This window comes from Phoenix dactylifera, chromosome 11 (assembly GCF_009389715.1).
Source record: "Phoenix dactylifera cultivar Barhee BC4 chromosome 11, palm_55x_up_171113_PBpolish2nd_filt_p, whole genome shotgun sequence".
In the NCBI taxonomy this organism is placed as follows: Eukaryota; Viridiplantae; Streptophyta; class Magnoliopsida; order Arecales; family Arecaceae; genus Phoenix; species Phoenix dactylifera.
Window position 1 is genome coordinate 24,804,840 of NC_052402.1, and position 14,168 is coordinate 24,819,007.

Consider the following 14,168-nt stretch of genomic DNA (forward strand, 5'->3'; position numbering starts at 1 on the left):
TAACCATCTTCTCTGCCTCATATTCAGTTTCTTCTTAGTAAAGAGATATTTTAAACTTTGTGATTAGTATACACCTTACAAGACTCACCATATAAATAATGGCTCTAAATTTTTAATGCAAACACGATAGTTGCAAGTTCATGATCATGAGTGGGGTAATTTTCTTCATATGACTTTAGCTGTTGAGAGGCATAAATAATTACCTTATCATTATGCATCAGCACACAACCTAATTCTTTCTTTGAAACATCACTATAGATGATAAAACCTCCACTACTAGAAGGAAGGGTAAGGATAGGAGCCGATACCAAATGTTGCTTAAACTCCTGAAAGCTTTGTTCACATTTATTTGACTACTCAAAACTCTTTTACGAATTGGTCAAGTTAAAGGTACAACAATAGAGAAAAAAATTCTCAACAAACTATCTATAATATCTAGCTAGACCCAAGAAGCTACGAACCTCATAAATACTATTCATCCTGTTCTAGTTGACCACTGCTTCTAACTTTCTTGGATCCACATAAATCCCCTCTTTAGATATCACATGCCCTAGCAACATCACACTGTCCAACCAGAATTTATTTTTCTTCAATTTACCATACAACTGCTCTTGTCTCAAAGTTTCTAGTACTATCCTCAAATGCTTCTCATGCTCGACTAGATCTTTAGAAGAAATTAGAATATCATTAATAAAGACAACAACAAATTTGTCTAAAAAGGGTTTAAATACTATATTCATCGGGTTTATAAAAACTGCAGCGGCATTTGTCAGCCCAAAGGGCATGACCAAAAATTCATAGTATTCGTACCGTACGAAAAACAATCTTAAGCACATCCTCCATCCTTATCTTCAATTGATGGTACCTATACCGAAGATCAATCTTGGAGAATACCTGTGCACCCTTTAATTGATCAAATAGGTCATTAATCCTTGGTAGAGAATACTTGTTCTTTACTGTCACCTTATTTATCTTCCAATAATTAATACATAACCTCATACTTCCATCCTTCTTCATCACAAATAATATTGGAGCTCTCTAAGGAGAAACACTAGGTCTGATGAAACTTTTATGAAGAAAATCTTGCAGCTGCGCCTTTAATTCCTTCATTTTAGTTGGAGCCATTCTATAGGGAGTTTTGGAGATTGGTGTCATATCGAGAATCAAATCAATTGCAAATTTAATTTCTCTATCTGGTAGCAAACTAGAGAGTTCTTCTGAAAAGACATCAGGATATTCATTCACTATTGGAATATCTTCCAATTTCTGGTCTGCTTGTCCGGTATCAACTACTATGGCTATATATACCATACTCCTCTTCCTGAGTAACCGCTTAATTTACATAGCAAAGATAACTCGAGAGAAAGTATAAGCACCACTACCCATAAAGCTAAACTTAGTATCCCCAAGGATCCAAAAATTTACCTGTTTATCAACGCAATCAATAGTAGCAAAATGTGACGCTATTAGTCCATACGCAAAATTATGTCAAAGTCATAAATCTCTATGACTATCAAATCAGCAATCAATTCTCTACCTACTTGAACTAAACAAGAATTACATATCTGATTAGCGATTACCCCATCCCTAGTAGGGGTGCTAACATACAAATCAAACTCTAATGGCACAAAAGGCATGTTATGCTTTTGCACAAATATAGATGACACAAATGAATGTGTAGCACTAGAATCAAATAACATATGGGCATAAACAGTTGAAATCGGCAAGATACCTACTACCATGTTGTTGAATGCTTGAGTATCCTGTTGAGTCAATGCATAAACATGATCCTGAGTGCACGATCTCTTCCCCGTCTGATGCTTGAGAGAAGATGGTTGAGCTGATTGAGGTAGAGCAAGAAAAGCTTCCACTTGTTGGGTCTTAGTAGCTTGAGGGCTCTGAATTGGCTGATTCACAATTGATTGACCAACCCTGCCATCTTGGTGAATTCCAGAGGCCACATTCTGGTGCCTCAGACTTTAAGATGTCTCGGCCGCTTGGTTAGTAGGGACTCTACCTTGAGAGCCTCCAATTGCCTCATTCATACTAGGAGAACGGTGAGGTGGCATTCTGATTCAGTATAATAAAACAAATATCACAAATAACATCAAAACAAAATAATATAAGGTTATTAACAAAAAGCAATTAATACAGTCTCATTGTCTAGTTCCTACTCATCTCTCAACTCTTCCAACAAATCCTAAGGATCCTAAAACCTAGGCGATGGTACAATCAAATTTGTCCCACCCTGAACCTAGAGCGTAACAAACGCCGCATATCTGTATAGCGGACTATACAAGCATGCAAGGCTATAGATCATATCAAAGCAATAATAATTTTTAAAAATTTATTTAGTCAAAAACTTATTCAAATAATTCTTACAATAGTTTCAAAGTGATATAAATCAATATATGCTAACTATTTACTTAATTCAAACAAAATATTCTAACTAGTCTAAATAGTCTGATTAGAATTTCAATAACTGAAAGTATTTTCAGAAGATCTAGCGCACTCTTACAAGTCACGAGCAATCATGCATCTGGATCTAAAAAATAGAAAAGGTATAATAATGAGCTACACTAGCCCAATAGGCAACATAACATTCCAGAGTAGGGTCTAAGCTTACCAAATAATAAGTTAAAGAGCAAGATATTGGCTGAAAAATAAATCAATTTTAGCATGATACATATATCTCTTTTGAAGTATATTGTTATTTTCATAAATTAATACTAGAATTCCAACAAGCTATGGCTACGTAACTCAGTGGCATTGGTCATAATGCACAAAGTGCTAAACACCATTATTCTTAACCACCGATGGTACGATGTCCAAATATCACTAATCTAATTACCGGTGGTGCGGTGTTAAAACTAGTTTCTTAGATTATAAGTTGACAGGGCCAATGAATAATCTTCATTGGCAGAGCCAGACCATAACCATACTAAAAATACATGCATATAAAACAAATTTTATAATTTGCCTAGTCATATTTTTCAAATTTTATAACATATAACATATTTTAAAATGATTATTATCATAACATTAATATGTCTGGCCTGTTTAACTAAATATACAAGAGATATTATAATTAAATTTAATCAACTAATTATTATTTTATCAAAATTTTAAAAAAATATACTTTGAAATATTAGGTTACTTACATCTTCTCGCTTCAAAATTTTCACTTAAGCTAGACAAGTCAAGTGCACCTATTCTAATATTATTAAAATATTATTAATTTCATCATCATTGTGGAAGCCAAGTGAAGTCAAAAATTAAACACTACTGAAAAATGACCTCATGCCCCCAAATCAGGTCGATCAAGTGACAGTGCCCGACTACTTAATGGGTCCAAGCAAGAAAAATTCAACAGATCAGACAAAGATAATAATGGCCAAATTTCAAAAGATCTAGTGCAGTTAAAGTAATGGGTTGGTCTACTGTCCGGGTACCAGGGCGGTTCAGAATTTCCAAACTGGTTCAATTTGGATCTGAGCAACAAGAAAACCAATGCTTACACGACGATCCTGAGCTTGTCTAGAGAGAAAAAGAGAGAGAGAAGATAGAATCTCAGCTTGGGTTCAGCCAGAGGTCTAGGTTCGGTCCATCGATGGCACAGACCATCCTAAATCATCATGTTTGGCTCATGAATCAGGAGAGAAAATAGGATTTGTGAACTAATCCATAACTAATAAATGAATAAATAATTGAAAGGAAATAAAAAGATTAGAAGAGGAAGAAGAAGGTAGAATGAAAGGGAAGATAAGAGAGGGGAGAGGAGAGAGAGGAAAGATCTGGCGGTGGGTGCTGGGGATCCGACGATCAATCATGGTGGAGCTGGCAATGGAGGCGGCAACAATCATGGTAGTGGCCAGTGATAAAAAGAAAAGGAAGAAAGTTCGATTTCGGCCCCTCTCTTAATGATCTTAGATGAAGGCTCCGGTGACAATCTAGAGAAGAGGAACAAGAGGAAGAGAACTCATCAAGACAGCTGTGGTGGCGATGGTCCTTGCAGCATCGGTGACGATAGCTTTCGATATATAGAGGAGTCTCAGAATAGTGAAAGAGAGCACACAAAAACAAAATAGGGAGAGAAGAGGCTTTGGGCGATGGTGCTCAGCTGGGGTGGCATGCCGACCATTGGAGAAGAAGAAGAAAGAGGGAGGAAAAGGACGAAAGGTCTCGACAATGGTGCTCGGCCGGGGTATGAGGAGAATTTATAAAGGACTTCGGGAGAGGATGAACTCGGTGGTCATTGCACTGCTCGTGATTCTCGTGGTGGATGAGCATGACTAAATGGCCCGCGGAGTAGTTCTCAACGACTCAGCCATGACTCCGCGGCCTTATCCCCCTCAACGAATGGGGAAGAGGGAGCAGAGGATCGTGATCGCAATTATCTATTTTGATTCCTTGGTCGTAGGTCGAAGTCAGTTGGGCCTGCCAAATTCAGTCCAATGCAGGCATGTTCTCACATGTAATATATATTATAAAGGAAGGCTAAAGTCCTGATGCCCATTCTCCTCCTATTTAGACTCCTCCATAGGAGAAATTGTTAAGTGGACCAGGTCCAACATGGACGTAGGGTGAAATGATCTATCTAATAATTTTATCTTAGGATGAAATGAATCTACCTATGATTATTTCATCTTAGATCTACGGTGGTCCTAATCTACCTTATCATTTCTCTCTCAAGGAGCAAGGGGAGCTGGGCACGACCATAGACTTGGAAAGAGAGAGAGGCGCAAGACCCCACATGGAGATCAGCAACGAGAGGCCATGGAGGCAAATCAAAGCCCTAGCTCGCTACAAGGATTAACGACCCAGATTATAGGGACTTCGCCAAGGTCAATTCCCCATCTATTTTTTATATTTTAATAGTTTATTTTATATTCCTTATAGTGGTCAGATTTTATAATCCAATAGCTTGGAATTGATAGGTCTTTAGGTTTCAGCTGCACAAGCATGCAATAGTATTAGGACTCAACATATTGGATAGATTGAAATTTTCTTCTCAAGAGAGCTGAGTTTTGATCCTTGTTCTTTTAGATAATAGTTGGTTGCTTATATTTCTTCTCTCTCTTACGATCTCGTGATTCTTGTGCGAATCCAAGTGTCAATCCAGCATGAAGCTCTATGTCGAGCGTTGGATGCATGTGGCTACATTTGAACCAGTTAAAAGACTAGCCAAGCTCAAGCAGATTTTAGAACATTGCTAAAAAAAATAGTGCCTAAATACATAGTGGACATTGCCACCATATTTGAATATCACTCGTGATCATATGTGATCTCTGCTTTCCTAGCATGCTTTGGCAAGAGATGGTTGCATTGCTTCTTGGCTGCTGTTTGCTTGATGCACTATGCACCCTAATTCTTCGTTGCTTCATTATTCACACGACTATCCATGCCCACCCTATTTGCCGTAAGAAACAATCTAATTTGCAGATCATATCCTGTTATAATCCTTGAGACTCGTTTGGTTCGCAGAAATTTTTTTCACTAAAATATTTTTTTAAGAAAGATAATTCTTAAGAATATAATGCCTAAGAAAATAATTTTAGCATCTTTCTTCATATGAGAACGTTATTTTTACATCTTTCTTCATTAAAACTCCAACTAAATAAAAAGTATTTTTTTGTTTTCCTATTGACCATATTTTTTTTTGGCTTTTTTTTTTTCTGTCGAACCGCCCGAGTCCTCGAAGATACTAAGGATTACTGCTTTTGGATCAATGCAGCCACTTGAAGGAAACAACAAAGTTCTTGGTTAGCAGTTAGTACCTTGTGGATTTATAATTGATTCCTTTTTTACATCACCGCCATGGCCAGATGAGGTCATGATTGTCGAGATGGGATGTTAGTTAGAAATGTCATGATTGCTTCTAAATTGGGCGTACAAGTCTAAGGTGCCATTCAAGCTTTTTCCAAAAAAGTTAAAGTGCTAATTATGGATTTGTTGGAGTGTCTAACTCAATGACTCATAAGATCATTATCCGCTGTTTCTTTTTCTTCCTTTTTTTTTTTTTTTTTCCTGATACTCTTATGGCTTCTAGAGTGTCTCGTGTCTCTATTACTATTGGTGCTGGGGATGTGCAGTGGATGTCGCTTGCTCGAGTCGAAGAAGCCCCGGAAAAAATAAAAGGTGTATTTGTTCGGAGGGTCCTTTGAGGCACTTACTCGAGAAGAGTGGTTGTGGCAATTTGATCAGATATAAATGGGTTGGATTAGATATAGATCGGATCAGAAAATCATAAATCTGAACTCGATCGATTTATTAAACAGAAATTACAATCTGAACCCGATCTGTTTATTAAACAGGTAACCCAATCTAACCCATTTAACCTATTTAATAAACTGTCTAATCCATCCCTACCTATCCGACCCGATCCGACCCGACCCGTTTAGCAATTGTCCTCGGGAGCCTCGGCAGCTTGAAAAATTTCAACAGATCGGAGTTTTGGAGGATGCATTGTCGAGCCTAACGTACCGCCCATCGTCGGAGGAGATGGGAGAGGCAAGATGGGTCCTCTGCTTCACTGATCGAAGAAAAAGAGCATGTTGAAGCTGCAACCGCTGCTGCCTCTCCATTTCGTTGAGCGACTGCTTTAGTAGACCTCCGGCCACCGCGGCTCCTCCTTCGCCGCCAGCGGGCTCTAATCGGTTCGGCAACGGCGGTATCTGGATCGTGGATCCGGCTCCGAACCCGAAGCCCCCGCGGAGATCGCACCTCGGGAACCCAGACGCCATGGCTTCGCAAAAATCATGGAACAAGGGATGATCCGGATCCTTGGAGGAGATCTAGAGTTAGAGTTTCATACATTTCAGTCTTCGGATCCGAACCGGAGAGTGAGGGGATGACCGGGGGGCGGTAGGAGCGGAGGAGAGCTAGGTTCAAGCCTTTGAAGAAGGGGTGGGGCTTGACGTCGATCAGGCCACCAGCTTGGGGGAAGGCGAGGGGCTGTTGGACGATGTTGCGGAGGGTGGCCTCGTTGTTGGGCCCAACGAAGGGGGTCCGACAGTAGAGAAGCTCGTAGAGGAGGACGCGGTACTGCCATGAGACTGTGGGAGCGGCCGGCGGCGACCTCATGGGCGACGTACTCGTGGGTGCCGATGAAGGAGCAAGACCGTGCAGCGACCGACTCAGCGACGAATCGGCGGGAGGGGAGGGAGGGGGCTGGCTTGCGGGGGCGGAAGAGGCGGTCGGGGAGGCAGGAGGGGTCATCGGCGCCGTCAGAGGGGTCGGAGGCGGTGGGCTAGAGGGTGGGGGAGGAGGTGGACTAGAGGGAGAGGTCGAACCGAAAAAAAAATAAGGGCACCGGTGCCCAGGTGAACTTGGAGTCTTGGAGAGAATATTTTAAACGGGTGACGGTCCTTGTGGGCTGTAGTCCTTATCCAACCTGACCCATATATTAAACATGTTATTAAATGGGTCATACAGGTTAAACGGGTCAGACATCTTAAACCTGTATCCGACCCAATTAATAAACAGGTTAAATGGGTCAACATGTTTATGATCTGAGCCTATTTAGGCCAAACCCAAACCTGTTTATCGCGGGTCGAACACAAGTCGGGTTGGCGGGTTGGGTCATATTTTGCTATCCTTAAGTGGAGCGCCAAAGTAGAGGGTCATTGGATATTCGGATTTAATTAGATATCCAACTTCACAATGCCTGGTTATTATGTGCAAAAAATGATCATACATCATTAAAAACTTCAATGTTTGTAATTAAAAAATTAAAAATTCAAGCTGTGGATGCGATCTAAAGAACTTGAAATATTTGTGTAAAGATTATTATATATTTTGGAATAAATCAATATATAAACAATTTGTTTCTGAAAGAATATTATGGACCATAGGCTTATATAAGAGGCATATAATAAGAAAAAGCAAAAATTATATGAGTTTTTCAAGTAGACGCTTCTAAAGGAATCTGCATTGCAACGGAAAAAATAGTATCCAGCAATCTATCTGCAAGTCTCCTTTGTATGTTTTGCTTAGTTTAATTTTCTATCTTCACGAAAAAGATAAGTACAAGAAATAAAAATAAGATTATGTGAATGAGATATTAGATATATGTCATTAAGTGTATATATAATTGTGATTCGACTATAATGATTAGTTGGATATGAGAGTGTCCTGTGGATGCTGTGGGACACTATCTCCTACTTCGAGGCACCATTTTCTGCTTCGGGACATCTAGGATACCTCGGGTGCTTTGTAACTTGTTGTATTTTGACTTTTTTAGATATATTCATGCTAAAATTATTTGAGTTGTCTAGTGTAGTAAAAAAGAAAGTGTATATATGATTGCAAACTAAGATAATTGCATGTACTAGTGGACTTATTGATGGAAAACAAAGTTATGTCCAACAATGTAGGATACAAAGTGGTGGAATTTCAAAAAAAAGTGCTTGTTGCAAAGTCAAAGTAAGAAGCAATAGAGTCTAATACGATAGCTAAGAAGGGTAGTTATTTCTAGCTAGTAGGTCTGTTATGAGAATAAGAATGGATTAGGTCATGGGCTGGTGATAAAAGGTGGAATGCAACTAAGATTTTTGTTGTTGGATTAACATTATGATGACCTACATTAGCTTATAGGTAAACGATCATTAGATGCAATAGTTATGATGCTAAAGTGTTAAATATATAATTCCTCACAGATATCTATTGACCACTTTATTAATAGTTAATCCATGATAGGAAACCAATTTCATTATTTATTACATGATAATCCTTATGTCTATATGGTCTTTTCCAGATCATCTACCAAACACTATGGATGTTGGAATATCTAATGTGTCCTATAAATTGTACCATGTAGATCTGTTTCGTAGGTGTCAAATGCTTTAGGAGGAAAATAATCTTCATTCATCTTTATAAATCCTAATTATATGTTCATCAACGGCTACATTGGCTGCTAACCTACGAGGAAACAGTTCATATTATATACTATGAAGTGATCATGATCTAAATATAGCATTTATAAGATAACTTCGCCAAGAAGATCTCAGGTGATGGATACATCATATCTAATAGATGTGGCTTCTTCCAGGTAAAAAATCTTCTCAAAGAATATCTGCAATTGCAATGACATATTCTTATAATTTGATGCTTAAATTAGAAATAATATTAAACATTACATAATTCTTAGTTCATAGAGTTGGTGAAATGCAGGCGTATGTTTTATTGAATCAAAACATCGACGAATCAATATTGTACGTCACATTGGACCAGATTTGTTACTGGGTCATATCATTGGTATGGTTGGTATGCAATTTTTTTCTGCCTCAAGTCACCCCTAGTGGTTCCTCCAACCCCACCCCCAACCTAAAACTTGATCCAAATTCCAGTGCATTTGTTATCTTGGCGTTGTTATCCAAAAGTACATCCCTATCAAAATTCTGGCAATTTGTGTCGGTGGAGTGCTCCAGGAATCCGGCGCTCTCCAAAATGCTGGCCAGCGCCTCGCTCGCTTTTCTAAGCTTTAATTGGATGCTTTAGAATTTAACAAGTAACCCCCTAACGCGGGATTAATTTGCTCCTAACTCCTTCTACTAATTCACGGTCCAAAATGCCCTCGGTTCGTCATTATTATTACCGAAGAGCCTCGTTTGTCACAATCTCGAGCGTCGAAATAATTCGTGCCCTGCATCGGACGATGCTGATTAGTCGCCCACTGACGAATTATTTTATTCGGGAAAAAAAGGCAAATTGTCCGACAGCTGTCACCGCGGTCCGCGTACCGCGGCGGTTACAGTCACCCCCACGCGCTGCTTGCTTGATAGAAGGACGTGCTCCATATAAAGAAACAAGGAGCGTTGGAAGGCCGCCGCACGCAAGCACGTCAGGGGAGAGCCACGAGTCCGCTCGGCCAGAACTACCTCTAAGATTGTACACGTGGCGTTCGATTAGATGTTTGGACGGAAGTTGTATTCGACACCAAATCCTCCCCAATGTACTACCGACAAGAAAAGGGTATTTTTGTCAAAAGAACTCACTCCCTGCCTTTTTTTGAATCGATACCTACCAATAGGGTGGTTCTATATACCCCCCCCCCCCCTATTGCTAAGGACACCCCCCCAAAAACCAAAAAAAAAAATACCCAAACTAACCTTTAGTGTAATTACCATATTGCCCTTGAAATTTTCTCATACACCTCCTCCTTCCTCCTCCTCCGTTTCGTTTTGAAAAGAGAAAAAAAAAAACACCCCTCAAACCCCCCTTAAACCCCTCGATCCATTTACATCGTTTAGGCGATCTTTGAAGGAGATTTAAGCCCCATTCGAAGCATGGACAAGCAACTAGTGATTTGGGACGAAGAATCGGCCGCAAAGGTATGTGTTCCACCTTGTTTCGAAATTTTTTTTTTTCACGGTTCGTGCTCCGTTCGGCACTGGATCGCCGAACAAAAGGCTTCTGTTCGGCTGAACAGTGCCGAACAGAAGCCTTCTGTTCGGCAACCCTCAACCGAACAGATCTGTTCGGCTGCACAGTGCCGAACAGAAGGCTTCTGTCCGGCACTGTTCAGCCGAACAGAAGCCTTTTGTTCGGCGATCCAGTGCCGAACGGAGCACGAACCGTGAAAAAAAAAAATTTCGGGAGAAGCCGGCGAGGTGGTTCCGGGAGAAGCCGGCGAGGTGGTCGGAGATCGGGAGAATGCCGGCGACGAGAGGGAGAAGGGGGAACGGGGGGGTTTTGGGCGTTGGCGAGGTGTTTTGGAGGGGAAGAGCGGGGTGGGGGGGGTTTGGGGGGTGTAGAGAGCAATTTAGGTGAGGGGGTGGGGAGGGTGGGGGGTAATTTAGGAATTTTTAATTTTTTAGGGGTGTCCTTAGCAAATGGGGGGTGTAGAGAGTATTTAATTTTTTTTTAATTTTTGGGGGGTGTCCTGAGCAATAGGGGGGGTGTATATAGAACCACCCCTACCAATAGGGTGGTTCTATATACACCCCCTGTTGCTAAGGACACCCCCCAAAAACCAAAAAAAAAATACCCAAACTAACCTGTAGTGTAATTACCATATTGCCCTTGAAATTTTCTCATACACCCCCCCTTCCTCCTCCTCCGTTTCGTTTTGAAAAGAAAAAAAAAAACACCCCTCAAACCCCCCTTAAACCCCTCGATCCATTTACATCGTTTAGGCGATCTTTGAAGGAGATTTAAGCCCCATTCGAAGCATAGACAAGCAACTAGTGATTTGGGACGAAGAATCGGCCGCAAAGGTACGTGTTCCACCTTGTTTCGAAATTTTTTTTTTTTCACGGTTCGTGCTCCGTTCGGCACTGGATCGCCGAACAAAAGGCTTCTGTTCGGCTGAACAGTGCCGAACAGAAGCCTTCTGTTCGGCAACCCTCAACCGAATAGATCTGTTCGGCTGCACAGTGCCGAACAGAAGGCTTCTGTCCGGCACTGTGCAGCCGAACAGAAGCCTTTTGTTCGGCGATCCAGTGCCGAACGGAGCACGAACCGTGAAAAAAAAAATTTCGGGAGAAGCCGGCGAGGTGGTTCCGGGAGAAGCCGGCGAGGTGGTCGGAGATCGGGAGAATGCCGGCGACGAGAGGGAGAAGGGGGAACGGGGGGTTTTGGGCATTGGCGAGGTGTTTTGGAGGGGAAGAGCGGGGTGGGGGGGGTTTGGGGGGTGTAGGAGCAATTTAGGTGAGGGGGTGGGGAGGGTGGGGGGTAATTTAGGAATTTTTAATTTTTTAGGGGTGTCCTTAGCAAATGGGGGGTGTTGAGAGTATTTAATTTTTTTTTAATTTTTGGGGGGTGTCCTGAGCAATAAGGGGGGGTGTATATAGAACCACCCCTACCAATACGTGAGCGGGAATTTTTACCGTTTCTTAAGCACCTTTATTATTTAATTAATTACGATAACTTTTTTAGACGTTTCCGGCGGAATCTTTCTCTATCTGCGCGCTCTCTCTCTCTCTCTCTCCTTCACTGGTGGGTGGTACTCTCGACTGACTTTGTCGGGGGAGGCGAGTAGGGTTTCGTTTCGATCTAACGACCGATTCACGGGCGCGAAAGTGAGATCCCAGTGATCGCAGCGTCGAATCTTCTCTGGTCTGTTTCCAATTTGTTTTTTATTTCGTTTTTTTGTTTTTCGAGTAGATCGATGTAGTACTGTCGGATCTTTGTTTTAGGGCCTGCATTCCGCGAAGATCGCAGGAAATGCTAGACTTAGTTTGTTTTTCGGATTTTCCCTGTGGTTTCTTGGGTTGTTTTGGGTGTTAACTGGTTTGATGCTAAGATCAAATGTTTCCTTTTCTTTTCTTAGCTTTCTGGAAGTACTGTGGGACTCAGAAATTACAATTCTGATGTTTTCTTGTGTTTATTCGATTTGATGCGGACGTTGTTATACATTTTCGTCTAGGATTGGTGTTCTGCTTTGAAGCGATATAGGAAAATTCTGAAAGTGAGCTAAAAATCAAGTTTTGGCTGTGAGAAAGTTCTAAATACGAGCTAAGAATCGAGTTTTCTGTTGATCCTGCAGTGGTTTTTGAGGGGTTTCTTCTCATGAGATGTATCTCTATGCTGTGATCTTGCCTGATTCGTGGGTTGGATGAGGTCATTACCTGAATGACCTGATTGAAGTACCTCGGATGAGGGTTCACTTATTCTGAACTACATTCTTGGATAATGGAGGTTCTATCTGAGAATCATAGTGAGGACGGGGCCAAAAAGACCCAATCTTTGGCTTCCTCGAAACAATCGCCAGTGGCTTCAGCTGAAAGTGTGAAAAAATCATCGAAAATAGTGAAACCTGGTGGAGTCATGCCAGTATCTAAAGCTTCCGGGACTGTTTCATCTGTCAGGAAGAAGACGGAAGATGTCGGGGCACCAGATATGAGTTGCAGTAGGTCTAGTTTCAGTTTCATGAAGCCCACCATCAGTTCGAACGCTGCTTCTTTGCATAGAAGAAACAGCACGGGAGGCATGGCAGAGAAGCACCCGGTTTCAGCGTCAAAACGACAGGAAAATGGAGGTGCAAGTGAAGGCAAAAAGGTTTCTCCATCGGTTTCAGATCCTGGAAAGAGAAGTAAGACTGAAACTAGGCGTTCATCCCTGCCTTCTGTTAGCCCAAAAGCTCCGGCCTCGGTGACATGCTCGGAGACAAAGAAGTCACCTACAATCTCACACTTAACCTCGACCATGTCTGACAGTGGCAAGGCAAATTTAACGCGAAAGCCGTCTGTTAGACAATTGCCATCGGTTACTTCCTCAAAAAGGGTTCCCTCCTCTCCAGTGGACAGTTCCAATGGCCGCAGTAGTCTCAGAAGGGCAGCTTCTAATATTTCTTCTCCATCAGCACGCTCACCTTCAGTATCAAGCAGCTTTAAATTTGGATCCATGTCCTCATCAGTGGACAGAGGTCCATCTTTATCACGTCGGAGGAAACCTTCAACTCCAGAGAGTCGTGATTCTCGTTTGATCATGCTGCCACAGATTGATGTCAAAGCCGGTGATGAGCTGGTAAGTGCTGAACGTTACTTATGTTTTGGATTTTTTGGCCCTTGGAATTGAATTTTTGCCTGCTCTCTCCCCTCTCTCTATTCAAACATACTGAAAAGAAAAGGGAAACTAAATAAACTATTTCATTGGATTAGCTTATTAGCTTTAGCCCCATTGCTCGATAACACTATTTATTTAGCTGTAGTTTTTGCTGATTTTCTAATCATTGTCCCAGAGGCTGGATTTAAGAGGTCACAGAGTTCGTAGTCTTGGTGCCTTGAAATTGTCACCAAATTTAGAGGTAACTTTATCATATTCAGTGACCATTCTAATTTCTAAGTTCGTTTATAACCAGCTAATATTATTTCAAATGAGAAAAAGAAAAAAGCATTTCTGTTTTTGTGGTTTGAACTTTGGAGATACTGACTCAATAATGCAAAAGCAGTGAAAAGAACAACTATGTTTTGTATAACTCCTCACGATGTTTGCAATTCCCATATTTAATGATTAAAAAAATCTACACTAAATTTGTCCATTGAGGGCTTGTGTTCTAAAGGCTTATCTTTAATCTTTGGCCAGCCATTTGGAAAAATTCTCATCACCAGGGTTGCTCACTAACATGTGCTTCCAAGTTTAGACCTCTGGGAAGCTTCCCCAGCATATGCCTTTTTATTGCTTTCTTTTTTATTTGAAAATTCTTTATTTTATTCCATATCAAAGAA

The 14,168-nt window shown here is 41.1% G+C and overlaps 1 protein-coding gene across 2 annotated transcripts in view; it reads left to right on the top strand.

Annotated features, from left to right (window-relative positions):
* Nucleotides 1-11,890: 11,890 nt before the first annotated feature.
* The window catches only part of LOC103710506 (187-kDa microtubule-associated protein AIR9), a 33,888-nt gene continuing 31,610 nt past the window's right edge, over nucleotides 11,891-14,168 (top strand). Inside the window, exons 1-3 of one of the 2 annotated variants that reach the window (XM_039131959.1) lie at nucleotides 11,891-12,019; nucleotides 12,366-13,467; nucleotides 13,682-13,747. In XM_039131959.1, coding sequence (XP_038987887.1) covers nucleotides 12,634-13,467; nucleotides 13,682-13,747 — 900 coding nt within the window. In that variant the 5' untranslated portion in view covers nucleotides 11,891-12,019; nucleotides 12,366-12,633. The remainder of the gene's footprint in view (nucleotides 12,020-12,365; nucleotides 13,468-13,681; nucleotides 13,748-14,168) is intronic. The other variant, XM_039131960.1, reaches the window with a different exon arrangement.